Source organism: Tripterygium wilfordii, chromosome 12 (assembly GCF_013401445.1).
Source record: "Tripterygium wilfordii isolate XIE 37 chromosome 12, ASM1340144v1, whole genome shotgun sequence".
Taxonomy (NCBI): domain Eukaryota; kingdom Viridiplantae; phylum Streptophyta; class Magnoliopsida; order Celastrales; family Celastraceae; genus Tripterygium; species Tripterygium wilfordii.
In genome coordinates, this window is record NC_052243.1 from 1,372,598 (window position 1) to 1,400,122 (window position 27,525).

At 37.2% G+C, this 27,525-nt stretch overlaps 6 protein-coding genes across 10 annotated transcripts; 3 read left to right on the forward strand and 3 right to left on the reverse strand.

Moving 5' to 3' along the window:
- The first annotated feature begins 40 nt into the window (after positions 1 to 40).
- Positions 41 to 8,461, forward strand: LOC120011513. Its single transcript, XM_038862638.1, has 7 exons — positions 41 to 290; positions 582 to 818; positions 978 to 1,151; positions 1,322 to 1,428; positions 2,951 to 3,228; positions 7,270 to 7,941; positions 8,014 to 8,461. The coding sequence occupies exons 1-7, from the start codon at positions 165 to 167 to the stop codon at positions 8,196 to 8,198; spliced, it is 1,779 nt and encodes a 592-aa protein (XP_038718566.1). The 5' UTR covers positions 41 to 164; the 3' UTR covers positions 8,199 to 8,461.
- Positions 8,462 to 9,746: 1,285 nt separating this feature from the next.
- Positions 9,747 to 11,926, reverse strand: LOC120010627 (protein HEADING DATE REPRESSOR 1-like). Of its 2 annotated transcripts, none has more exons than XM_038861411.1 (3): positions 11,481 to 11,926; positions 10,230 to 10,549; positions 9,747 to 10,150 (listed from the first exon to the last, which is right to left on the reverse strand). In XM_038861411.1, the coding sequence occupies exons 1-3, from the start codon at positions 11,572 to 11,574 to the stop codon at positions 9,947 to 9,949; spliced, it is 618 nt and encodes a 205-aa protein (XP_038717339.1). In that variant the 5' UTR covers positions 11,575 to 11,926; the 3' UTR covers positions 9,747 to 9,946. The 2 variants fall into 2 exon arrangements, with proteins under 2 accessions (XP_038717339.1, XP_038717340.1); XM_038861412.1 differs by having other exon boundaries at positions 10,230 to 10,571; positions 11,481 to 11,688.
- A 434-nt stretch (positions 11,927 to 12,360) lies between these two features.
- Positions 12,361 to 15,658, reverse strand: LOC120010362 (uncharacterized protein C1450.15). Its single transcript, XM_038861135.1, has 8 exons — positions 15,157 to 15,658; positions 15,013 to 15,078; positions 14,842 to 14,884; positions 14,285 to 14,339; positions 13,826 to 13,874; positions 13,418 to 13,485; positions 12,899 to 13,007; positions 12,361 to 12,604 (listed from the first exon to the last, which is right to left on the reverse strand). Exons 1-8 carry the CDS (start codon positions 15,352 to 15,354, stop codon positions 12,491 to 12,493), a joined length of 702 nt encoding a protein of 233 aa, XP_038717063.1. The 5' UTR covers positions 15,355 to 15,658; the 3' UTR covers positions 12,361 to 12,490.
- Positions 15,659 to 16,945: 1,287 nt separating this feature from the next.
- On the forward strand, positions 16,946 to 18,863 carry LOC120011592 (aspartyl protease family protein At5g10770). The gene is made up of 2 exons (XM_038862746.1): positions 16,946 to 17,229; positions 17,440 to 18,863. The coding sequence occupies exons 1-2, from the start codon at positions 17,058 to 17,060 to the stop codon at positions 18,708 to 18,710; spliced, it is 1,443 nt and encodes a 480-aa protein (XP_038718674.1). The 5' UTR covers positions 16,946 to 17,057; the 3' UTR covers positions 18,711 to 18,863.
- Positions 18,864 to 20,855: 1,992 nt separating this feature from the next.
- LOC120011595 (AP2-like ethylene-responsive transcription factor At1g16060) lies at positions 20,856 to 24,112 on the forward strand. Its single transcript, XM_038862751.1, has 8 exons — positions 20,856 to 21,152; positions 21,266 to 21,348; positions 21,681 to 21,689; positions 21,872 to 21,960; positions 22,052 to 22,125; positions 22,231 to 22,281; positions 22,399 to 22,475; positions 23,363 to 24,112. The coding sequence occupies exons 1-8, from the start codon at positions 21,031 to 21,033 to the stop codon at positions 23,899 to 23,901; spliced, it is 1,044 nt and encodes a 347-aa protein (XP_038718679.1). The 5' UTR covers positions 20,856 to 21,030; the 3' UTR covers positions 23,902 to 24,112.
- A 14-nt stretch (positions 24,113 to 24,126) lies between these two features.
- LOC120011593 (tubby-like protein 8) lies at positions 24,127 to 26,722 on the reverse strand. 4 transcript variants are annotated; one of them, XM_038862750.1, is made up of 9 exons: positions 26,150 to 26,717; positions 25,846 to 25,960; positions 25,405 to 25,581; positions 25,226 to 25,278; positions 25,059 to 25,155; positions 24,824 to 24,913; positions 24,623 to 24,715; positions 24,467 to 24,534; positions 24,127 to 24,378 (listed from the first exon to the last, which is right to left on the reverse strand). In XM_038862750.1, the coding sequence occupies exons 1-9, from the start codon at positions 26,596 to 26,598 to the stop codon at positions 24,303 to 24,305; spliced, it is 1,218 nt and encodes a 405-aa protein (XP_038718678.1). In that variant the 5' UTR covers positions 26,599 to 26,717; the 3' UTR covers positions 24,127 to 24,302. The 4 variants fall into 4 exon arrangements, with proteins under 4 accessions (XP_038718678.1, XP_038718677.1, XP_038718676.1 ...); XM_038862749.1 differs by having other exon boundaries at positions 24,140 to 24,378; positions 25,226 to 25,281; positions 26,150 to 26,715; XM_038862748.1 differs by having other exon boundaries at positions 24,228 to 24,364; positions 26,150 to 26,722.
- Positions 26,723 to 27,525: the final 803 nt, after the last annotated feature.

Consider the following 27,525-nt stretch of genomic DNA (forward strand, 5'->3'; position numbering starts at 1 on the left):
CATTCTCGTGCTTAACCCACTGTCTCTGAGACTTGATAGCTCTCACGGAGACAGCCGGAGACACTAAGGCCATGTTCTCTCAGAACTGAAAAAGCTTTCGAGGTTTTACAGAGATTCTGAATCGCAGATTTACGGAGTCAACTCGTCCGCTCGGAGGCTTCGAAATGGTTCAGCTAGTGAATTCGGAGAAGGAGAACGAGAAGGAGAAGAGGAAGCTGGAAACTGACGACTCCTTGGAGGATCAATTAGGCTATCTCGACAAGAAAGCCAAACTTGATGCCGCCTTAGAGGTTTTTTTTGTAACATATGAATTTGTGCGTTTGATTGAAATTAGATTCGAATTCTTTTCCCTTGCGGTATTTAGGCATTTCCCGTTCAATTTCTTAGGAACCAAACAGCATTAAATGACCTTGTTCCAGATTAGGTTAGTCAATTAACTTTTAGGAAACTGATCTAGAACCAAATAGGAGTTAATTTTTTTCTTAATCTGAGAAGATTATTTTGCTGGTTTTATTATATTTTGTTGTTCATAGAAGGAATGTGAAAAGGCTGTTACTGATACATTGTGTTTTGAACACCAGAGTGTGATGTCGACCTTGCCTTCAATGGACGATCTACTGGATGAGCCACCTCCGCTGGGACTGAAGCTCACAAAGAGTCCATCGTTTATAGCATTGATTGAGGCGACACTCTCTCAAAGTCAAGGAAACAACACAAAGTTACCTACTGAGAGCCTTAAAAAAGATCATAAGGTTGCTGCCGATAAGCTCAAGGCTTCGAATTTCCCAGTTTCTCTTCTCAGGATTGGGACATGGGAGGTGCGATCATAATTGCGCTTGTTTTTATGATCTAAACTCTAGTAGATATTATTATGTTTTTTTTTTACCTCTTTTTCTGCAATACTGTTAAGTCGTCTGTTCCAATTGTCGTTTTTCCCACCGCCAATGTTAATATTTAGTTTTTTTTTTGGATGGCAGTGTAAATCTAAATATGAAGGAGACCTGATGGCGAAATGTTACTATGCCAAGCATAAGCTTGTGTGGGAAATTCTTGATGGTAGTCTCAAGAATAAGATCGAAGTTCGGTGGTCAGATATCGAGGCAATCAAAGCCAATTACCCTGATGATGGACCGGGTACCTTGGATTTGATGGTAATTGTCTTTTGTTTCAAGAAATTCTATTTGGACATTTATGTACACATAGTAAATGCTTTAATATTTTTGGCCTACGTATTTATTATTTTAAGCAGATGTATTTACAACTATGTTTGCTTGTCACTGTTGCTGTCGTGAAAATTCACAGCTGTTTTTGTTTTCCATAGCTGGCTAGGAGGCCCAAATTTTTTAGGGAGACTAATCCCCAACCTAGGAAGCATACCGTATGGCATGAAACTTCAGATTTCACTGGTGGACAAGCAAGCATACACAGGTAGCTTATTCGAGATCCTAGTCATAACTGATGTGATTAAATGTATGCATACTCAAAATATAGGTGGTTGAAGTAATTTTTATTGGTTATACTATTCTGTCGTTATTGATGCTTTTCATCCCATATTGTGCTATTGATGTTATTATGTATGACTGAACATGTTACAACTGCAAAAATAAATCAACCAAAATGAAGACTTTGAGTTGGGAAAAAAAAAGAGAAGAGAATATAAGGTTAAAGAAATTGTGGCAATATCAACTCAGTTGACACAACCCGTTGGAAAAGCGTCGTACATTGTAAAATCATATTAAGAACCCTTTTCCTTTCTGTCCTTTTATTTGTGTGCCTCTGTATGTTTATCTGTGTTGGGTTCATCGACTGAGTGTTTTTTGAAAGCAGATAGAACGGAGAAAAATGAAGGAGGAAAAGACAGGAAGCTATATGAAATAATGATATGATTATGAAAGCTTGTAACCTATCAAATCATTTTATAGCTGATACGTACCCTGTCTGGCATGAAAACCTCTCGTCATATCCAAATCCGTCTTTTGAAATAAGGAATTGTTGTTGAAAGGCAAACCAGAAGCCTACAAGAAGATTACTTCAAGCATCAGATGACACAATCTGTTTCTCACTTCATTAATTTTAATAATTATGGGTCTCAGATCAGGGGCCTTGTGGCCTTGGCATCATGTGAGAGAATATTACTACTAATTAGGAACTACCACCCACCACTAATACGTCCTCCCCAAAAATCAACCCAATATACATCCGTTAATTATTTGAAAGGCCTTGGTTTATATTTCTTGATATCAATTAAAGCAGGCATATTGACAAACAGTCACCATGCTGGTGTGAATTGAAGGAGATGATGCTTTGCTATATGAACCTGAAAATCATCTTTGGTGATTATTTGCCTAGTATACAAAAATTCTGCAATGGACCATAATCATTGAGGTGCTGAAGGGTTAAATTTCAGGTTTACTTGATATGTCTACTTTGTCTATAGTTGGTTTCTTGATATGCTAAATTCAAATTTGAATTTTCAAACTTAGTGCGGTGTTGTCTTTTCATGCACGGTAAATCAGCTATGGGTAACATGGGTTGATTGAGTTTATTATTTTATTTTGAGCTTGCTCTATTCAATACTCATTGTGAACAGGCTTTCTGTTTCTTAGAGGTTCACACGATACTAGTCGTTATCTTTTGTGTTTCTGTGTGTCACTGTGTGCACATACTTGTTTTTATGTGCGCACACACTCTTTTTTTTCTTCTCACAGTGCACTATTTGGTACTATTTTGGTTGCTATGTTGACATGTGTTTAAGCTTCCTTCTTGCCATTTATCTTGGCTTGCTTCAAGTAAATCAGACCAAGAGTTGGATTGGAAATTAGGAATCTGCCTTTTGTAATAGCTTCAAAATGTTTGGTAGAAGATGCAACCATTCACAAAATATGTTGCTGAATTTTGTGTTCTCAAAATTTTGAATGCATAATGATGATGTTTTTAATTTCTGTAACAGGCAACATTTTCTGCAGTGCCCAGAAGGCATGCTGGCCAAGCATTTGGAAAAGATTATCCAATGTTATCCTCGTCTCAAATTTCTAAGTCAGCAGCCGGAAATTCCATTGGAATTTCCGTATTTTGAGCCCCAAGCTTCAGCACTTAATGCAACAAATGGATCAATCTCCAGGGGTGCACCCCCATCTGGAGTTTCATCTGCCTTGGAGAATGAGCGACAAGAGTCCCTTCCTGAACTCCCAGAAAATATCTCCAATGAAGCTCCTTCGCCCAGATCAGGTAGTTGTTATGAACCCATTCCTGAAAGTTATATATCATCAGCTCATATATAAACTATTCATTTCAGTACATGGAAACAAATTTACAGAATAGTTCTGCTAATTAAAAATTTATAGTTCTCTATAGAAATATATATATAAAAAAAACTCGCAGTGGGTGGGGACGGGGACAAGTAGGATATATGCAGACCTATGCCCACATAAACTCTACCACTGGGCAACATGTTCGCTTGTAAAAAGGTAAATAATTCTCGTACGCAAGACTCCAGCAGTGGACGGAGTCGAGGACGGGAAGGATGTACGCAGACTTTACCCCACATAATATGTGGGAGGTTGTTTTTAGGAATTGAACTTGTGACCTTTAGGTTGCACCACTGCAATGATTTATTTGATGTACTCTACGACTATACTTTTGCATAATATACCTAGAGCTTCGACTGTCAATACATAAACTGATGTTTGTTGCAGTGAGAAGTTTGAGGATCGTGAAATTATTCGGGGTCAACTGTCGGTTTCCATAATTATTTGTTCTTAAAGTTAGATCCATGTTAAGAGCTGAATTCACATAGAACCATGCGGAAATTTGGTTGTAATTAAACTTTGAACCATTCTATCAGATTACAGTTTAAGTCGATTGAATTATATGAGATGTTTTGAATGTTTAGTGAACAAAATTATGAATGATTTGATCTTGTTGCATTCATTTTGATGGATGGGTAGAAATTTCCTTTTCATTATCTCATCAGTATTTTTTAAACAATAATTCATAAGGTCAAATTATGATCTTTTTGTCGGACGTGATCTTTTTGTCGGACGGGACAAACGAACCGTACACCTTTTGTGAGTGTAAGGAGCTGGCCACTACTAGGCCACAAGAGCACCCCTATCTCATTAGTATGCTAGTACCTGTTGTATGTATATTGTTGAGTGATTAGTATTCTTTCTAGGTATTTTCTTTAAATTGTCCATAGTTCTCCAATTTGTAGAAACTTCTTTCAGATTAAATCTGAGAAAAGCAGGCTTCGAGTGTTGTTGGCCAATATTGTGGGTTAGTGTATGAGTGGAAGTAGACTGATTGAACGTGGTTGTTCTTGAGAAAAGATGCAATTTAGATTTTCCTTTTTCGCTAAAACTTAACCTTTGCTAGATTATGTCCCAGCGTGAAAATGGCAACAGATATGTCATGGATACCTGAGTATCATCTTTTAAATTGGTAAAAGTGCCATAATATTTTGTCATTATAGAGGATTTAATAGTGAAATCTGGCACCGCTAGTTACCTGAAAACCAATAATCAGATTTTCAAGACCTTTAAGTTGCTCCTTTTGATCATTGTATATGATGGATAATGTTTGGATTCAAGAGCAAACGCTTGGTAACGTCACCAATTTTTACCTGAAACACAATGATCAGATTAGTAAGACCTACCTTTAAGGTGCAGCTTCTGTTCATTGTGTTGGAAGGATAAAGTATGTACTAGAGTGCAATAAGGTCAAATCCACTTTTAAGATTCGGTTATGTTCTTTTACACCCACTTTGAATGTTCCTTGGAACGATTGCCAACAATGCTTCATGGGAAACTCTGGGTACTAAATTTCGTAGGCGGAATTGGTGGCTAGATTTGGATACTTTATAGCTTTCATTGACTTATGGAATTGAATGATGGAGTTCCGCTTGAATAAAATTTCCTCAATAGGTGTATAAGTTTCATACAAAAGCTATATGGTATCTCTTTTGAAACACTGATCATTGAGTCTCCTAGTGGTTTAAAGGAACTTTTTGCCTGAGACTATCTACTTAGTTCGATTAAGATTTTTTGAATGGATATAAAATATGAGGATCTCAACCTAAGTGAGAAACTGAGAATTTATTGTTGGATGAAGGAGATGGAAGGTCTCTCTTGTAAACTTGGTGGGTATATATTCTTGGATGAAATCAAGCAAAAGAGAAGAGTACATGTGGAAAGGACCATCTAGTTTGGGGTTAATATTTTGTAGAGACAAGTTGAATTTATGGAAGAGAAACTTTCCTAGTGAGAAGCTCTACCAGTTGAAGGGGCCATGTCATAACCATGAACTTGAGTCAAGTCAAATCCCTCCTCCGCCAAAACTTTCATACCCAAAAGAGTTGAATTGATGGAGGATGGAAGATGTTGACTTAAAACATGTTCACCTCTTTGACAACCAACAGTGAAAATTTGACAAGAAAATGTCAATCGTGCCCTAAAAGGAAATTCAAAATTAGTGCATAAGGCTACCACCATCATCATTATTGGTTCTTCTAAGGGTTCCTCTCGTTGCAAAGATGTTAGTTCTTGACTTGAACATGTGATGCTTACACTCCAAATAGAGCAAATTTATCATTGCGCAAGGTTCACCTTCGCACCACCAGTAAAAGGAATTAAAAAAATTATAACCGATGAATGAAAGGAGAAACAAGGTAAGCATTCCATGAGCAGTAGATATTATTTGATTTTTTTGGCTACAACGATGTTTATGGTAGAAGGATGGAATACTTGGACTAGAAACGAGTTCTTATTTCGGGCTTTCATTTTTCCAGCAAAAAATACCTTAAGCATAGATACCTTTTTTACTAGTTTGAGACAAAGGGCGAGCCTATAGACTAGTGGTAAGGTTGTCTCAAAAGAAGTCATGGGTTCAAATCGTAGAAACAGCCTCAACATTGATGTGATGGTAAGATTGCGTACCATTCTTCTTCACAGACCAGTGTCCGAATATGTGTCAGTTGCAAGAGTCTTGTATGTGAAAGTTGTTTCCCTTTTCTTGGAAGTCTCCATTATTTATTGTCTTTCCTTTCTTTGTCGATAAGTATACACTATATGCCAGATTTCCTACGAGTAATTGCTCCATTTAAATTGTTATTTTTGAATTACCAATATTGTGCATTGGCGTTTTACCCCCTTTCCACATTGATGTGGCGGATGTACACAAGTCTCCATTATTTATTGTCTTTCCTTTCTTTTTTGACGCATATACACTATTTGCCGGCGGTTCTACAAGTAAATGCCTCCATTTAAAGTCCTTTTTACTTGAGTTACCATACATTCATACATTTCATTATTATCTGTATCAAAATGTCTACGGGATGGTTTGCTAAGTGGTAAAGTTGCTTCACTGCAACGCAAGCATCAACCCAGAAACAACCTCTTCAAAATGTGAGGGAATGCTGGGTGTTGTTTCATTTATACTATTGAGCCTTTAATATGGTTATCCTTACTAATCCAGCCATTAGGTATGTCTGGGTTTTCGCACATTGTTTCATTTTGTTTTATTTCGTTACACTTGAACTGGGGTTATTTCTATTCTGGGTAAACCCATATATTTTAGTGTGGCCTGCTGAGGTTTTTTGCAACTGTGCTCTAATAGATTGAGCTAGACATAGTAGTCATCGTTATTTCCAGGTGAATATGTTGGCTGGTTGGGGCTATCCAGCTTGGGCTGATGACCGTAAGCTTGCACGTTTTGGTCTTAAGAGCTGTCACTTCATCCAAAAGTGCTGTAGGATAAACTTGCCTCTAGAGTTCCGCTATCAAGATGTACCTTGATGGCATGAGTATCCAACCATGGCCTACTAAAAGTCCTCTGTTAGGTAATACTATTTATCAAGTTTAGGAGCCAAAACATGCTTGTGAAAGTTTGCTGAGATGCAAGCATGTGATGTTCTTTGGGTGGCCCGCATGGCCTAGAGGGGCTCTTCTCTTTTGAAAATGGCTGGCCTAGAAAGGTTTAACCCTTATGTAATTCGTTTTAGCTGGTACAGATGAGGAAGAGTTTTTTTTCCATTTTGAAGCTAATTGTTGTTTTCCAAATAGGAAAAGGAGGGAAAGAACTTTCCTGCTCCCTATTTTCATCTCAACTATTATTTCAGATAAAGCAGTTGAATTTCATTTCATTTCTAGATTGTGATTACTCTCATTTTAATGTGTATGTTGGATTATCTGTGTTACTGTTATCTTGTAGCTTGTCTTTGTCTTGATTTTATTTTTCTTTTCCTTTTTAAAGTAATAGACATCTCAATTTCAGATATGAGTGCTGGAACAGAGGAATCCAACTTGCTCAGGCATCCTGATCAGATTCAGATGTCCGAAAGTCACCAATCTGTGGAGATGAATGACCCAGTTAGTGTCATTGGAAACTGCATTTCAGAGCAGAAATCATCAGGCAATCCTGCCCCTTTGCTTGGCAACTCTCAGTGCAGGCCCTTTCTGGAGAAGGTTACCCATCTGTTGCTCGGTGATTCCCAACTTATGTCCACCTCTGATGAGCAGTCCGTCATGTCAAAGGCAAATTCTTTTTGTTCTCTGCTACAGATGGATCCTGGAACAACACAAATATCTATTCCTGCTGAGCAGTCCGCTACGTTGAGGATCAATTCCCTTTGCTTCCCGCTGCAGAAGGATCCTACGGTAGCAGAGAACTTGGAGAGTAAAGTTAGGACTGTTCAAGATGCGCAAATTGATGAGAATAAGAATTTGAGGGATACACAGTCTGTCAATGAATCAGCAGGTGAAGATAAAATTTCTAGGGATTTTCCCAGTCAAGTATCTGATGACATGCAGGGTGGGGCCATGTCAAGAGAGGATTCTATTGAGGAGCTGCTTCACAATCTCCCTAGAATTGCATCTCTACAAGAGTTTCTGTTCGACATTACTGAAGAGTCTAATACTGCAGTGGCACAGAACTTGGAGAGTAAAGGTAAGACTATTCTTGATGGTCAAATTGATGAGATTAATAATATGATCATCACAGAATCTGTTGATGCATCAGCTAGTGAAGGTGAAATTCCGGAGGATTTTTCTGCTGAAGGCAAGTCCTGTCATGTATCTGACGAGGACCAGGATGGGGCCATTTCGGGAAATGAATCTGTCGGGGAGCTGCTTCACAATCTCCCTAGGATCGCATCTCTGCCGCATTTGCTGACCAAAGAGTCTGACAATCGAGAAAAATGGTGAGTCATGCCAATGTTCCATCATTGGTGCTTTCATCCGAAAGCCAGGGGATTTGGAAACTTATGTTGATGAAGAATCCCCCAATGTCCACCTGAAAATGCAGTATGCAACCTTATGCAGGCATTAGTTTTCATATGGTGATCATTTCAAGATCGCAGATTCTGAACCTTTTCTCTGTGTTTTTTTTTTTCTTTTTGGGAGTTTCTGATGGTTTAATTAAGGTGAAAGTATTCTTGAAGAGTTTGATGGATTTAAGGTAATAATGCCTTGCTTATATGAAATCCAGTGTTGGATAAGGTCGCAAGGGCACTAGCTTGGCCTCATGACCTTATATAAATAGGTGCTTCAATAGTTATCAGCTAGTGATAGAGCTTTCTTTTCTTTTTAAACCAACTATGCTTTGCAAAAATGGTTTTTGCCGATGCTGTTTTGATAGCTAAAACATTTTGTAGGTTCACTTGATGATTAATACAAATTGTCAGTCGAAGGGAAATCTTGGACTTGTAATTTGATTAGTCAATATTAAGGTGGTTTAATCTCTAGTTTTGCATTGTATTATTGGGTAGGGTAGGAAAAAATTTGCCAAAAATTAAGAGTTTTATATCAGTGTTTACTCCTGCACTGTGAGATGAATTTAGAAGAATTAATTGTTGAAACTGAGTCTATGAATTTTTGAAATTGACTGTTACTACAAAAAGATGGACAAAACTTGGCACTTCTGGTTTTCTAGTATTTCTCTAGGGGTGTTCAAATGTGTTGACATTAGGGAGACCGAAATATTTCGGTTCCAACAAGAGGAAACCGAATCATACCGAACCTGTCATAAAACAAAACAAAAGAAAACCGATTAATAACGGTTTAGTTTGGTTCGGTAAATAACGAACTCGCACATCTGAGAATAGTAGAGGAAGACTTGTAATCCACATCGGATTGATATTAACCCAACCGAGTGACATATGCGTAAAGCTTAAGTATCCCTCACGCAACACAACAAATGCATTTTCTGAGTCATACAGAGATGGCCCAAGAAAACAAATTCATGTGGACTTGTGGTCTAGAGCTGACATTTTTAGTTGATGTGTTTGGACTTGAATTTATAAGACGTATCGGAATTTGGAGCAAAGACTCGATGTGTTTGGACTTGAATTTATAAGATGTGTTTGAACATGATCTCTATCCGGATCCACTTGTTAAACCCACAAGTGTAAGGAAATGTCAAGACTTGTAATCCGACAATGGATTGACATAACACAACCAAGTGACATATAAGTAAAGATCAAAACACCTCTCACACAATAAATGCGCAAGTATTACAGAGACGGCCCAGGAAAATAAATCTGTGCAGACCCCAACTTAGATCGGACAATATTTATTGGTGTGTTTGGACTTGGATTTCTAAGATGGTTGAGATTATTAGCCTAGATGATGGCTTAAGCCTAAATAAATGAAAAATCAAATAACAATAAAGTGCAATTACAGTTTTTAATTCCAACCACAGTTCCATACACAAGCATCCTTTTTGGCCTTCTCTCTAACAACAGGAAAGAAAAATCAAATAAAAAATCATTTTCATAGAATTTTATGCGATAAGTGTTTCATAATTACAAATTATGGTAGACCAAACAACAATGCAGAATACTGGTATACCTGTATATATCAGAAAACCTCACTCCTAACCCTGACAAAGATATATGTATCATCCATGCTTCTTTTCTCCCGAAACTACTTACAAATAACAAACAAGAGCATATCTAAGGTTCCTCAGGGCCTTCATCCTCCTCTGGTTCATTTTCCTGCAGCATGTTCATCAACATGGAGATCTGGTCTTGCAGCATAGCATTTTCTCTTTCAACTTCAGTTCGCTTGCTCCTTTCATCCAGAAGCTGTAGTTGTAGATGTTCTAGGCACCGTGCATCCTCGTCTAGCTGCTCGTTGAGACCATTAATTTCTCGATCCTGCAAGAATTTAACTAGTGATGATTCAGTCTGCACATGTTAGTGTACATGGATGCAAAGAGGCGAAGAAATTAATTACCTTTCTGTTCATCTCCTGAACGGCAATCCTCCGCATGCTCTCAACTACATCCACATTAACAAGCTTACGCTTCTTGCCAACCAGCCAGCCTCGGGGATAACTTGCAGCATCAAAGTCCGGAGGTGGGAGTAAAGACTCATTTGATGGTTTTCGACCATTTGCCGGTTCCAATGGCTCGAAAAGAGCCTTCCGACGCTCAGAAAGTTCAGCTGAAGTGGGAGTTGGCTCCTCCATCTTTTCATCATTCGGAGTTGTTTCCTGTTTGCTGGGTGTTTCATGAACTATTTCTTCCTTCACGTCATTCAACATCCTCCCGCTAGCTGTTGGAAAGAAATCACCATTCTAGTTCCAAGAAGTTTTAGACAGAGTGTAAATCTAGACTACTTATACACACTTGCTACATTGTACATTAAACCAGAACGAACGCCAACCAAGATGCCAAATCCGTTCAACAGAGAGTGTTGACTGAAGTTTTGTCCAATGGATCAAACAGATATTATGGAAAGGTGTTGGATGAATGGACCTATCAATGCTCTAAGAACAGACCATACAATGCACGGATTCAATACCAAAACTGAACTAATTCAAACTGCAAAGTAGAACAAAAATCTTTTGACCATCTTTAATGCAACAGCTCCATTTGAACAAATACTGACTCTCTTTTGTTTAGGCAGGATCATATGCATAGTACCTGGTACCAACACTTTTTTGTCATTCCATGAGATGCTTTCTTGTAAGCTCCACAAGATGCTTAATCGTGGAGCAGAAGGAAGATAGTATATATACATAAACAATCCCTATTTGCAGTAGAAAAGAACATAAACAGAAGAAAGTGGCAGATTTGATAAAAATATTGAAAGAAAAGATACAAAGCACAACTGCACAGGTACTGTTATATATGGCCCCACATAAATAATTGTAAAACATGTGTGGATAGGAGGATCAGATGTATTAACATTATGGATAGGAGGATCAGATGTAATTCAGCTTTCTCTGTATTTCAACTGAAGAAAAGAGAGATTGGACTCTGCTGAAATGGGTACGATTTGACTCAAATCAAAACTGGATTATATTCATAAATCAAGGTGATAAACACTATAAAGCATCCAAATTTCAACATATAATTTGATGGGTATGTCTTAAATCACGAATACGATTTGGGGAAATAAGTTTCATTGCCCTATCATCTATGAATCAATTTCAGAACCAAAACAGAGAGAAACAGAGTAAAACCTGGAAATCAAGAAATACCTGATCTCTTTCGAGATTTCCAATGTATCCGAGTAGTAGAGACTGGAGCGAATCCATTTAAAGCCCCACCACCCAAATTGTTCGACTGGTCCATTCGAAGAAGAAATCAGTAGTTGTTGTTGTTGTTGTTGTTCAACTCCTGAGAGAAATTCTTAAAAGATAGAAGATTGTGTGTGCGCCTGTTAATCTGTTATATGCCTTAAAGACAACAAGGGATGGTGAAGATAGACGTTTCTGCCGTCAACTGTGTGTCTGATGACGGCACCATCAAGGATGAATCATTTCAACGGTTCAGATTTCTCATTTCATGCTCACAGTCTCTACGTGGACCCCATGCTTTGATGTAAATAATATTAATGTCTTTATCGTTGTTTTTTCTTTAGGAAGGGAAAAGCTGGTGATTGCTGATTACTCCCTCAACTTTCTTCTTCTTACAGATTTGCCAGAGCATATCCTTTTTTGGGTTCCGTAATTTTCTTGGGATTTGGAAATAAACTATGTGGGCTGGGCCTCGATCCTTATGTAGATCAGGTTATGGGCCTGAAGGTCTGGACAAGTCGAATTGCAGACCCAAGTTTGGCTCATACCTTGAGCAATGCCTTCTCATAGAGTTCCTTATCCAAAATGTTGAAAATCTACCCGATGTACTAAAACAATTTTCAACTTTGAATTCTTAAGTTGTTGGAACATTTGAACATTCGATATCCATGTTAGAACATTTGAACATTATATAACTGAGTTGGAATGTAACTAATCTTTCAATAACCAATTGTTGCGTTAACCCCTTATAAATACCCCTCAACGAAATTTTATACAAAATTGACATGTACCCCATCTGTTCAATCAAACAATGATAGTCCCATGAGAGCATGAGAGGGAGAAAAAAAAAAAAAAAAAAACCAACTCCATATCCTAAAGCTATTTCCTAATTAAGAGTTCTATCAAAAATGGTGGCATAGGTAAGATTATAATGCTAAAGTTATATGAAATTACGAGATTTGCATCGCTAATTAATCCGCTTTAAGATGCTGCCGTCGACCATTCACGAGTATGAATCCAACAGACACTACCATTCCTACTAGGTACCCGATCAAAGCTCCATTAGCGACGCATATTGGCCATTCCTGTAATTGGGAAATAAGTGAATCATGGCCTCAGTCAAATCACATTACATCTGAGTAATGCAAACCAGAAGAAATGACTACCACTAGTTCAGTATTATCTACCAAGTGTAAAATCCACTTTGACAACTTCATATGATAAACAAAATAATAGATACTACATAATCGAACCAAATGACTCGTTCATTAAGGAATTGTGACCTAGTGAACCAGTTTGAAACTTATTGAACTGTAGCAATCAAAGGTAAAAACTTCCTGCACTAGAAAATTAGGACAAAAAGGGAAATGTAACTGAACCTGCCATGGCCTCTCCCAGTCAAGCGGCATGGGCCAAGCACCAAACCAAGCTCCAATAACAGCTCCATGTGCAGGTATACATATCAGATAGTCTAAAGAACCTTTTGGCCTAATCATGAGACAATCCATAAATCATATTAGCAAATACAGTATCTTACTGAAATCCAACTACCTAGATTCGTAATAAAGCTAGTCGGGTGCTTCAGTGATCAACATAATTTATAGGCCAGGATGAATTTAGGAAGCCTACTTTACTTTATCATATGCTTTCCCGATTTCACATCTTTGTGAACAATTTACTAAGACCGACGTAGTTAACAGGTTCCAGGCCCAATAAGGGAAATCCCATGTACAAAATTGTAATTTACTTATCCCCCAGGTCCAGTCAAATGTAAATTAACTTCTCGTGTATCAATTGGTTTTTATGGTATTATATAGATGTCCTGAAGAACGTGAAGGAAATACTTATGCCACAAAGCTAAACGCCTAACAATGGATTAGTAATACGTGAAAACTTACTTGGTATGAGCAAATAAGCGTTGCCACTCTGACCAAGCTGAGCCAAATACAGAAGCAGCAGGTACGCACTGAATAAGCAGTGTGGGTAAATCATGTAAGAAAAAGAACACACAGGTAATGCAACAACAATAACAACAAAATTACAAGGATTGCTTAGAATTCTATGCATACTTCTAAGAGGTGAAATCAGTAAATTGGGGAAAGGAAAGCAGATCAAAACCTCCACCTATGAACTTTCTTACATGTAGCCACTACTTGAACCAAACAGATACTTAGCATAAACATCAATGCAATACATTACTAATGCATACAGCCATCGATTTCATACAAGTTCACAGAAAACAAGACACGAGGTCAATCCTTCAAAGAGAAACTTAAACTGCAAAAACTAGCATACTAGAAACTTACAGTGAATAATGACATAAGAAGTGACCAGTTAAGGGTCTTTGGTAAATACCTGTGATCAGTGAGAAGGTACAAGTCAATTAAAAGCTTGTGATATAAAAGCCATAATAGAAATAGGAATAACAAAAGTCAATTATCACGGTTCTAGTTGCTCAGTTAGTTTATTTATGGGTTATCTATATGTGCTTGTCTTCATAACTATGAAGATATATATCACAGTTGAGATTGATGGTAAAAAGAACTTTGGAGTTTATTGCCATAGAAATATGGGATGATTAGTTTTAATTTCCTTTTTCAATAGAAGCAGAAAGAACCATCAACCTACCAAAAACATGGGAGATTAATGGACCTAGTACTGTTTAGGCTACAAAAGATTGTGCACTCTGCTACTTCTAACCTCAACTGGGACATCTACATAATGCTATATGATATGAATTCTATTGAATACTAAATATCACGTACTGAGTGCCAACTGGTGAACCCAAAGCAATAGCTCCAAATGCATTTACTAGAGCCCCTACAAATTTGAAGACAAAGATTATAACAAACACCTTTAAGCACGTTAAGGAAACATCTCTAAACATAAATTCAGAATCTTGAGATAGAAACATATTGATCAGGCAAAAAAAATACATTTCTATATAGGACATAACCACATTCTTATATAGATTTCCAGCAAATGACCTAACACGAAAACTCTGCCCTACTAATTGACAACAAAGCTCACTAATTAATGCACAATGTGCTTCTGTATTAGGCATCCACTACTAGGGTAAGGCATAAAATTACTCTCTCTCTCTCCAGTTCTATACTAACAAATACAAAACCCAACTAACATATGGACAAAAAATTTCTAAGAGAAGTTCTTAAACAGGTCCTAAACATGTAAAAAGTCTAATTTTATCAATAAAACGTATATAAAAAGCTATTGAAACTAGGATACAACAGGTAATAATCATCTCACAAGTTACAACTTACACGATTAAACAAACAAATGCAGTGTGAGATTGAAGACTAACCAAAAGGAAGTCCCAGTACGCCCCGTCCAACAGCTCTGAAGTACTGTCAGGACAATGAAAATAAACTATTAGCCAATGAAATCCAAAAGAACAAGAAAAAGAAAGGAAAAGAAATTTATACGCTCTCTCTCATACCAAACTAAAGAGGAGCAATCAATTATTGGAACTTACAGAGCATTTGTCCGGATTCTGCCGAAACCAACTGTATGTGAGGATCACAACAGGGCTTTCAATAACCTGATACCAAAAACATAAATTTCAAACCCAAATTTGGAAACGAAAAGCGATTCAGAACGAGGAAGGTAAGAGAAGCACCAAGATCAGGAGAAGGGTAAGAGACGGATTGGAGACAAGAGTGACGGAGTAGAAATTGCGAGCCGTAAAGAATCCAGTGGCCAAGGCTAAAGCACAGGCGAGATTGATTATACACGCTTGAGAAACTGAAATTTCTGCTCCAGAACCCGCATTTTCACTGCTCGAAGGCTCGACAAAACCATCTTTCTTCACATTCATTTTTTGTTGTGAAACCCCGATTTCTGGGCTTCTGGCAAAGCAATAATAAGCAAAGCACCTCCGTAGTATAGGGGGCTGAAATTACCTGAAATCCATTAAATCTCAGCCATCTATTTCATCTAATGGCTGAGATTTAATAACAATTCATCAACATCTAGGGTTCCCTCCTCTCTTCCCTCTTCGGCTCTTCCACCTTGAACTTAACAGAGCCCCCTGTTAAGACAAGAGCTACAATCAGCAAAAAGTCCTACCCTCCCCTGAGGAAGCCAAAAGACCCTCTCACGGCCGAAGGCTCCGCAACACGTTGGAGAGCTTTTAGATCCCGCCCTAAAACGCCCATTCTCCTAGAGTTCCGAAGTGATCCTCATTCTCACCGCAGCCTTCTTTCTTAAGCCGAAAGAAAGCCGGGCAAGAATCTTCTTTTTTGGTAGTACGAAGGGGAAGCAGAATCGTATCTGGCAGTGGTTCTTCGGATCGATCTGTGGAGGGGAAGAGAAGAGGTTATGGAAGAGGGAAGTAGAGTTGAGACTTGGTAGAAGGAAAGAGGATGGATAACATTTTTCACCATTAGATGAAATGGATGGGTAGGATTAAAAAGATTTCAAGTAATTTCAGGATTAAAATTTCAGCCCCACCCATCCCATAATGGGCCAAATTTAGCCCTCAACTTCTCTAAATGGGCCTACTAGTGGTGATCCAGCCCAGAGATATTAACCTGAAGCATCGGTGGGCTTTATTTTTATTTTTTTTATTCTTAAATATTTAACTTGTACTTGTTAGTATGGTTCCGTAGTATGTTTCGTATCAAAATGATGTCAAAATACAAAGTTTTGTCGAAATTGGACAGACAACTGAAATTAGGAGAGAGTTAACAATCACAAACCGTCAAAGAGAATCATTATATTCTGTTTATTGTTTTTAAATGTCTTATTTATTAGTATAGACTCGATACAACGTTTCGTACTAAAATGAACATCATTACATATGTCGTGATCTCTTACTAGCATTACATGACAAATAGTGAAAAACATGCCACATCATGATCAACCCCATGACTTTAACAAAAAAAACAAGCATCACCTGTGAGTCTTAATTCCTCATTAGATTATCCTGAGACTGAATTATTTTGCCATTACTAACTACTAGCGAAACATGATGCAATGCCACACACTCACAGTTGTAGATATATCTACAACTGTACTATCACATTAATCAGGACAATAATGAAAGGGACAATATGAAACACACAATATGCTCTCTCTCTCTCTCTCTCTCTCAAAGAAGTCCAAACTAAATGAGTTGTGACAGTTGATTCCGTGAATGGGGAGTCCTTATCCCTTGAAAGCTCAGCAAAACCAATAGAAATCATTGAACATCGACAACTTCTTCTTCATATACATCCCACATCCCACACCATAGCAAGCAATAGCAACTAGCAAGCTTGATTTGCTTTTCTTCTGTGTTTGTAATAGAATATGCACGTGAATCACCAATAATTTCTCATGCACCCAACAAGTGGGGTCCTTAATGCCAGCCCCTCCTCTTTTGTTCTCAACCCAACTTCCAACTTTCATAGAATCTCTCTCTCTCTCTCTATCTCTCTCTATCTCTTTCTCTATCTCATTGTTTCTTCTTCTTCTTCTTCTTGTTCTTAAAAAATAACCCAATATTTCTTATCTCTGCCATTGTACTTCTCAGTTACAATGGTGGAACCATCACCTCTTTTGTTTACTCTACTTGTTGTTTTGCTCTTCATTGTATGTTGTGATGCAATTAACTACTCTTTTGAAGAGAAGACTAGAGTTCTCAATCTGAACAACTTGAAAAGGGAACCAAAAATCATTACCTCTTCAAATTGCCTCTCAAAGAAATCAAGTGAGTAAAAGCAATATATTCTTTCTTTCCTTTTTTTTTTCCTTCCTGTTTAGACATGGAGTTCTTTTTCTGTTTTGTCTTGCTTTTATGGGAAACATAATCATTAGTCTCTCTTTTTCTCTCTTAAATCTTGTAGTGAAAGCAATATATACCCTTTTATTCCCATCTAGTTTAGTATAATATACACATTGAATCTGATTTTATTTGCAGGGATTGAGAGGGGTGCAACAATATTGGAAATGAAGCACAGTGATCACTGCTATGGAGGTACTAATGCTGACTGGAACAAGAGGCAGCAGAGGAAGATAATTACGGATGAAATCCGCGTTAAGTCGCTGCAATCTCGAATCAAGAACATGGTTTTCAACTATAACAATGGTGTTTCAGACACTCAAATCCCATTAACATCTGGTATAGACCTCGAAACTCTCAACTACATTGTTACAATTGAATTAGGTGGTAGAAAACTGACTGTAATTGTGGACACTGGAAGTGACTTGACTTGGGTTCAATGCCAACCTTGCAAATCATGTTACAATCAACAAGACCCTCTCTTTAACCCTTCAATGTCCTCTTCATATCAGACAGTTCTGTGCAACTCCACAACTTGTCAATCCCTCCAGTTTGACACTGGCAATAGGGGAGTATGTGCGAGCAACACACAGACCTGTAACTATTCTGTTAGCTATGGTGATGGGTCTTACACAAGTGGTGAATTAGGCCGCGAAAATCTCAATCTAGGCAACACTACTGTCAACGATTTCGTATTCGGGTGTGGAAGGAGCAATAATGGTCTATTTGGAGGAGTTTCAGGGCTAATGGGATTGGGAATGAGTAATGTTTCATTGGTTTCTCAGACTCCCAACATATTTGGAGGAGTTTTCTCCTATTGTTTACCTACAACAGAAGCTGAGGCTTCAGGGTCATTAGTTTTAGGAGGAAACACTTCAGTTTACAAGAATTCAACCCCAATTTCATACACTAAAATGGTACAAAATCCAATGCTACCCACATTTTATTTCATCAACCTGACTGGAATCAGCATTGGTGGGGTGGCATTGGAATCTCCAAGTTTTGGTAAAAGTAGGTTTCTGATAGATTCGGGAACAGTAGTCTCAAGACTTCCTCCTTCAATCTACAGAGTTGTGAGAGCAGAGTTTATGAAACAAGTTTCTGGGTTTCCTTCTGCTCCTGGTTATTCAATACTTGATACTTGTTTTGACCTAAGTGGGTACGAAGAAGTGGACATACCCAAGATTGAAATCCAATTTGAAGGGAATTCTGGCATGACTGTGGATGTGACTGGGGTTTTTTATTTTGTGAAGACTGATGCTTCACAGGTCTGTTTGGCTCTTGCTAGTCTTTCATATGAAGGAGAGATTGGTATAATTGGCAACTTTCAGCAGAAAAACCAGAGGGTTGTGTATGATACTAAGCAATCTATGTTTGGATTTGCAGAAGAAGCTTGTAGTTTTGAGTAGGGTGTATGGCTTCTGAATGTGTATATATAATGAGACGGAGGGAGTATATATCTTTGTATTTGTATTGCCAATTAAATTTTTGGCACAGAAAATGTGATTTTAGTGTGTCTCCCGGTTCATATCAGTCACATAAAAATAGGGATTTCTTATTAATATATCATAGTATATGTGGATTCAAGTATTGATTTTCTTAGAATGTTTTTGAGCGAAAATGATTAAGGTCCCAGTAATTGATATATCAATTATATCTTATCTTCTAACTTAGATGCATAAGATTCAAGCGAAATCACACTGTGTTCCACGTGTCTCATATAATGCACATGAAATTTTTGTGCATAGTACGCAGTAATTGAGAGACTGGAATTGTACAATAGGGTCCTACAATGAATAATCATGTGGGTTGGGGGTGTAGGTTCATTATGCATTAGATTTGGGCCAGAAAAATAAGCCCAAATTCATTTTTTCCTGGATTTGGGTTTTACTTGGACCAGTGCACTACCAGCCCAACTTAACTTAACAGTTTGCCACCCAATTTTAAATTGTTATTGAACAAAAGAAAAAGAAAAAGAAAAAAGCAGTTGGGAGGGGTTTGGTAGAAAACTATGATAGCAATTTAGATCCATTAATTGTGAAAATTTCTATGGTTTGAATTTGAGTGAGGCAAATCAGCCAGAAATATATGGCACCACCTAAAAAAGTAAGTTGGGGATTAAATCCCAAGTGTTGCACTTGCCATCCCTAAATGACCATGCAACACATTAATTAATAGCTCCCTACTAAATTCATACTTGAAAAATAAAATGAAGAAGACAATTTCTCTTATGCCTGTTTTCTTTATATAGTTTTGAATGGTGATTCCTTGTTTATTAATTTGTAGACATTTTGGCATAGTGGTAGTCTAATACTTGAAACAAGTCAGAAAGATAAAAGAGTTTATATATCTTTTTAGGTAATCGATAATAATATCATATAAATTTTTAGTTTGGATTTTCTTTTTGGGTCTACACTCGGATTTTTAACCCTGTGTGTCTATTATGTGTTTGTGTGTATAATTAATGAGATTAGTAAATTCCTTATCAAATTTTCCAAGAGAAAAGTCATAAGTAACACCAAAATAGTGTCTTAATTTATTTGTTAATATTAATCAATTGTTACAATTACATGGCAATTGGGCAGTAATCCATATCTCTCATTTGCCCAACACACATGACAAATTAGAGGATGACTTTGCTATATGTAGACATTAGCCTTATAAGACTCATCCATAATTTGGAGACCCTAAACAAACAATACAACAACATACATCCACATAGTATCATATTTTGGATGGCAAAGTGAGACGACAACATACTTGTTTCATTTTATTTGTTTTGCTTCATTTATCGAGTTAGAGATCTTTTTATAAATTATAAGAGGTAGGGGATAAGATTTTTTTATATATAAAATATTCCTTTCCATTAGCGAGACTTTTTCCTTGGGTTTAAGTACCAAAGTGTGATGGTTCAGGAAGAATAAAAATTGTGCGAGCCCCATATATTCACAATAACCGAGCTTAGATTTCTAACAAATATGAAATATTATTTGAACTTTTTTAAGATAAGTAATTCATTAATCATCAACAACATACTACAAATTTACAAACCATAAAAAGAGTCTCAAATAAAAATCAACATATCGATATTTAACCAAAACCCAACACACTCGGGAAATGTAATTCACATGGAGTGCGGCCCCTAGTCCCCCTATAGGGTCTAAAAAGATAGAGGGAATGAGATCCCACATATCCACAATTGATAAAAGAAAAAAAAAAAAAGGTTGAGATCGAGGAACATTAGTTTGGAAAAATGATTGCAAGATCATGGTAATTAAGTTGATGTTTACGTGAAAATGAAGCACAGGATTATCTATTTTTGAGACCTAACCAAAATTGGAAAAATAGAAGAAAATGAATGTAGAGCACAAATTATGAATTGAAAAATCTTATCCCCTAATCAAATGTGTACAAAATGACCTAATTAGTGTTAAAATCTCAATCCCTAAATCCTAATCCATATTTTACTTTAATTGTTGACAATGTGTATTAAATAAATATTAAGAGAAAGAAAGAACACAATTGAGGACAAAAGAGTGGAGAGAGAACACACATAGCCGCTTAGAGACGGCCACTAGAAGCCATCCTCAAATCTCTCCCTAGCCGGCCCTCACTCTCTCCATTTCTTTTCTCTTCTTCTTCCCTTTTAAAACCACCCTTTCATTGGACCTAAGACACTCAGTTCATTCATTCTCTCTGTTTCTCTCTGTTTTTTGAACTTTCATTTTAATGGGGAAGATCTCACAGAAAAACACTGCAAACCCAAAAACAACAAAGGTAAAACGGACTCGAAAAAGTGTGCCCAGAGACTCTCCTCCCGGACGCAGCTCCATTTACAGAGGAGTCACAAGGTGGGAACTTGGAACATCACATTCATGATTAATTCACCAAAACAGGGTTTTTTTTTTTTTTTCTTTGTATGGTATTATTGATTATCTTCTATTAATGGTTGGTTTTGATTCAGGCATCGATGGACGGGTCGCTATGAGGCTCATTTGTGGGATAAGAATTGCTGGAATGAGTCACAGAACAAGAAAGGAAGACAAGGTTTGATTTTGATCCATTTTCGTTCAATGGGCTCTGTTCTTTCAGTAATGATAGGTATCCGGTATCTCAATTATCCCAGCGGTTGAGTTGTACGTATATGATTTTATGTGCATCATGTGGGATATGTGTAACCTACTAATTCACTTGAATCTTGTACGTCCAACTTAATAATTGGGATATCAAACTGTTTGGATCTTTGTCAATTTGGCCGTTCTTAGTCTTACTAGTACATTTGTGTCGAAGAGTATTGATTAATCTTTTTCTTTTTGTTTTCTGGGATGTTCTGCCAACGATGTTGATTGTGGTTGTTGTGGAATCCGACTGTAATGCAGTATATCTTGGTAAGTTACACAATCTCTATCCTTACGTTTTCAAAAAAAATAAGACCATGTTTGTCCACTCGGAATTCTACCCAAATTACAAATAATAAAGACACCATTTTTGAACAAAATTTAATCGAATCACTGCTGAAACACACATGCAAAGCAAACACGGCCTTAATATAATGCACATTTTTCTCAAGGTGCATATGATGATGAAGAAGCTTCTGCACGTGCGTACGACTTGGCAGCATTGAAGTACTGGGGAAAGGACACTGTCCTCAATTTTCCAGTAAATTTTCTTTTCTTTTTCTTAATTTAGATCATAAATTTCCTTCTGTTCTTAATTTTACATTGATTTAGCCATTTATTAATTTCTGTAGTCATCAAATTATCAAGAAGAACTTAAAGAGATGGAAGGTCAGTCCAAGGAAGAATATATTGGATCTTTGAGGAGGTATTAATCAAATTTTCTAGGGAAATCAATACATATTTTAGTTGCTTGTGTGTGTATGCATACCAATGTTGTTGTGGTAATCTTGTTTATTCACAAATTTTGCAGAAAAAGTAGTGGATTTTCTCGCGGGGTCTCGAAATATAGAGGAGTAGCAAGGTAATAATTAGGTTTATTGTTATTGCATTCGTAGTTTACGGGTTATTGTATGAGCTCATGAGTTTACCTATTCCACACACGAAAGAGGAAAGATAGTGATTGTGAATATGTGTGTAGACATCATCATAATGGGAGATGGGAAGCTCGCATTGGGAGAGTTTTTGGGAACAAGTATCTCTACCTTGGAACATATGGTATGTATACACTTGTCTTTTTTTTTTTTTGATAAAAACAACTTAATAATAAATAATAAATAAACATTAAAACTCAACGTCTCTATCTCTATTGTGTAAGAATGTTTTTGTTATAGGAAGAAAATGCACTTGTTTATTACTATGTTGATGTCAAACATAATCAAGTGAAATCCAAGAAATTACACTTGGTAATGGATGGCTTTTCTAAACATTTAATATTTATTTGGACATGCAAGTCAAGACAAATAGCATAATGGCATAATAATATGATGTAATTTCTTGGTTAGTTGGGATATTGATCACCAACCCTCAACTGCCTAGTCAAGCTTATGATGTATTCAAACTCATTAATATATCTAAAAAAATTAATATTATTTCAATTAATACTACAAATACCTTGTTGTGGATTAGATACTTTATTTTTTTTATAAATGGGGATAGCCTAATACAATCATTTGGGTGATAGTTTAGTGTTGAATTTCAGTGGGGACAAATTATATAAATTCGAAGATTCAAAGTTTGATTTCTATTAAGAGCAATACCCTTGTGGTCACACACTAGAATTTGACCTAACTTATCATATTGTCAGGTGAGAAATTTATGTGCGCATGCCTTAACGTCTGAGTTTAGGCTCATATAAGATGTTCAAATGATAAACTTATATCTGGTCGCTCTCGATCAAAAAAAATTTTGATATGGTAATTCAAAGTCAATACACAGTTGGACATCTAAATAGAACATAAAATTGGACCTTGGTTTAAATTACTACCTTAGGTTAAAATTGGACCTTTTTTATATTGTTTTTAGTATAATCTCTAGTGAGTAGTGATTTAATGTTGTCTCTATGCTTTTCCAAAATTGCCCCTAATTATTTTCATTTATAACAGCTACCCAGGAAGAAGCAGCCACAGCATATGACATGGCAGCGATAGAGTACCGGGGACTTAACGCCGTCACGAACTTTGACTTGAGCCGTTACATAAAATGGTTACGCCCCGATAACCAAACGAAACTTAACAGTGACGGCCACCAAGAAATTACTAACGGAGACGTTAATCGGTCCGCAAAACCTAACGACGATGGACTTGCTTTTACCTTATTGCCCCTCAACCAAAACCCCAATTCTACCGAAACAGCCCAGCAGCTTCCACCAAGACCAACCGGCGGGGGCGGAGGATCCGCCTCATCGGCGCTAGGCCTTCTCCTGCAATCCTCGAAATACAAGGAAATGCTTGAGAAGACATCGGCGGCTGACTCCCCATCAACACCGCCGGAGTCCGACCAGCCACGCCGGAGCTTCCCCGAGGACATCCAGACCTACTTTGATTGCCATGATTCCGGCAACTACACCGAAGGTGATGACATTTTTCTTGGTGATTTGAATTCGTTTACTTCGCCGACTTTTCGCTTTGAGCTTGATGCGTAGGGAAGATGATGGGAATAGACATCTGAAATTCTTTCTTTTCTTTTTGTCATTTACTTCTTTTGCTTTCTCCAGAATTTTGAAGAGAAGAAAGTTTGCTAATTTTTATTGCTTCATGACTTCATATCTATTAACTTGTAAATTTAGTTGGATCATGTAAACATTTGTTCATCAAAACATTTCTCTTAATAAGAAAATTTTAATTTCTCTTGCATCATTGTTGCCATGATATCTAGTGGTAGAGGTGCAAGCCAGTACCTCCAGTGCATTACATTTTGATTACAGAGCTTGCATTGATACAAAAATGGTACCTCTGTACTTCAGCTGAGGGGCCGTAAGCACATGCAAGAACAGAACTTAGCAACTTAAGGTTGAAACTGCAGTTGGATCTAGGTAGCTTATAGTTATAGTGTGCAGCAAAGCTTTGAATCGATCGAAGCTAAACATATGCAAAATGCTTGGTAACCTGTTAAAGGATATCTGCAAAATTAAGATTGTATACTTATTTATACGTTTTCCTGATACTTTCTCAAAGGCTTCGAATCTAGAATCAATGAGACCAGTGTACCTGAAATCCATCACAAACTTGGTTTTGTCAACCCTTCCGAGCTGCAGAATTGTCTGCTTTCCATTCTCCTAGATAAATATGTATACAAGTTAATAGTACCATCGAGTCACAGAATAATTGTGACTGAATAACTTTCAAATCTAATGTTCTTGATACCTCCAATGTCAACTGGAAATTTTTAACTGATCTTTGGACTCTAAGTCCAGCTCTTCCTCTATCTCTGAAGTCCAACTCATATTGTTTAGAACCCTGAAGAAGCAAAAAAAAGAGAGGTTAAATTCATGGAATGAAAAATAACTCAATACACAAGAGTTTCTACTTTTCTATGAAGAGGAAAGACATTCATTGTTGTCTTACACTATTGTATTGCGGTATTCTTGAAAACAGCTTATGCACTCTTTCCACTCTGCTCTGCCAGTCCTCAGGCAGTCTGCCAACGTGTTGCGTCTAAAGTTTACGAAGATTAAAGAAAAGCGTTAAATATCATCAACCCGGAATTAGGTCTTTGATGATTGAAATCCAACAACACATTTGTAATAGGTTATGATGATCCTATGGTTCATTGGTTTGTATCTTAAATTGTACAGCTCACCTGAGTTGCATTCTTTAGTTGCATTGATTGCTGCTTAGGTACATACACTGTCATGTTTCTGTGACTTCCAGTCCAGGTAGCTATCGTTGGCATGAACCTGCAGAAACAACGGTTGATAAAACCATAGGCAGAAAGGGAGGAAATAGAGAGTGATAAGTTTAGCTTACTTTACAACAGCTAGTGGATTAGACTGTTTCATTGGGGAATTTTCACGGCTTCCCTGCTATGAAATAAAACAATAAAACAGAATCAGAATACATTCTCATTCGGATTAAATACACCTGCTATATGTTTTCAGAGGTGAGACAACTCTCTATATGCGTTTCAAATATTCGAAAACATATACCTGATCCCATATATAGTACTTTGAGCCCACAAGGTTTGAGGTTACATTCCCCATATAACTATCATCTGAACTTGAATATATTCCCTTTGCATTCTGAGCTATAACATATTCCGACTTCCCATTACGCCGCTTGTGAAAGGCTACAGCTAGTTTCCGATCCTGTCGTCCTTGACCTTCCTGAATCGTCAATATGCCAAATCACATTATCTGGAGTATAATACAGCTATAACTGAAGGGTATGAATGATGATACAACGATAACGATGATACAACGATAACGAAATTCCATAACCATAACTAGTTAAGCTACTAGACAGGATTCATGGAGGCCCTAGATAACTAGATTGAACACACTAAATCTGATAGACTCCAAGTCCCTTGTGCCTAGATCTAGAGATCACAAGAGGTCAGAGAAAAAGTATGACAAGTTCAGAAATCTTACATTTGTGTAAAGTGAATAAAGAGTACTCCCATCTAACCCTTTAGGCGATGCCTCCTTCACAATAAGGCATGTACATCTCCCAATGTCCACTGGTAATGTCCTACACAACAAAGCCCTGAAACCCAGCCGAAAACACGAGTTCAATTAGAGAACATTTCATAGCGTAAATCATACATCAACGGCATGAAAGCTTGTATCGACTTTAGTTTCACAAATAACTTTGGCTATTTTTGCACCAACCTCAATAAGATAGCGAGCACATCCACTATAAGTCTAAGAAGAGATGGGTGTCTGTGTTACAAACCTATTAGGCAGTGTTGACCAAGAAGAAGCTGGAGCAGCCTCGGAATCGGAATAATCCCAAATTTTCAAAGAAGTAGAGTTCTCCGACTCTACGGGGTCCCAGATTTTGGACCCAAAAGCCTCCTTATCAGGCTCATTCATTTGCATACAGAGCTGAAGGGAAGAAGGCTTCAAGACTCTGCCAGTCGACAAAGATTTGAAATTGGAAGGCTCTCTGGCCAAAGTAAAAGACCCATTAGTGGATAAAGATTTCTGGACCAGAGGAGTCCGTTTACAACCGTTTGTGGGTGCTTCAATGTTCTCTTTGTTGTCATCACCACCAAAGATGACATTCTCTTTGTTGTCAGAGATGGGCTTGTCCCTGCAGCTGGGGCTGTTTTTGGGGTCGTTGACATGGAGGGAGTTGTGGTAAGACTGATTCTGGGGTGATGAGTTCTTGGAACTGGTCATTTTCTGATAAAATGATGAGACAGAGAGATTACTTGGTGAGTGTTGGGCTTTGTTATAGTAATTTCATTTTCAGGCACAGACACTGAGATTTTGTGTTTTGAATTTGAAATGGCATAGGGTTTGGTGGGCAACGGTTACGTGTTTTTATAGAACTTTAGAACTGGCTGTTCTCTTTTGTCATCAAATGGGGTTTTGACCTGTGACTAGTAGTCCAAACACAAAGGCGACAAAGCGGGAATCTAAGTTTGAAATAAAAGCTTTATTTTCTCCTGATAAATTATAATAATATGAAATTTTGGTCCGTCTAGACCTAGTTGCTTTTTACAGAAATATTTTAAATTTTGTTTCTTGATCCTTTAGACTTGTCCAATTGTCTCTTTTTTTTTATATATTTTTTATAAATATTTAACCCACAATTTCTACGCACGACTTTTTTGAATATGCATCGGATAGATACACTCATAAATTTACATAATAATTCACAAACAATGTATTAACATCAAGTAAAATAAAATTTTCATCCACATACCCGATTGTAGTCCATTTTGGGCCACAATAAAACTCTTTTTCAAGTTTGAAATTGTAGTATTTATGTTTTGATGGATTTTACGAATGCAATAATATATTTTATGTCTGAAATAAAATTAAATTCACATTCATTAAACTAGATACTACACATTTATAGTTTTTTTAATGAAAACAAATCATTATGGGCCTAAAGGGGCTACAACAGGTCTATCGTAGTTCACCCATAGCAAAGCCCCTCCACCGGCCCTAGGTCTAATTAACAATTTAATTAATCTTACTATAATCTATTATCATGGGAAATTGGAGTAACCAACTCGGACGGATAGCAAATTCTCGGACTATATGTTTATGGTGCGTTTGGTACGAGGGTAATAGAGTGTAATAGTTATAAGGGTAATT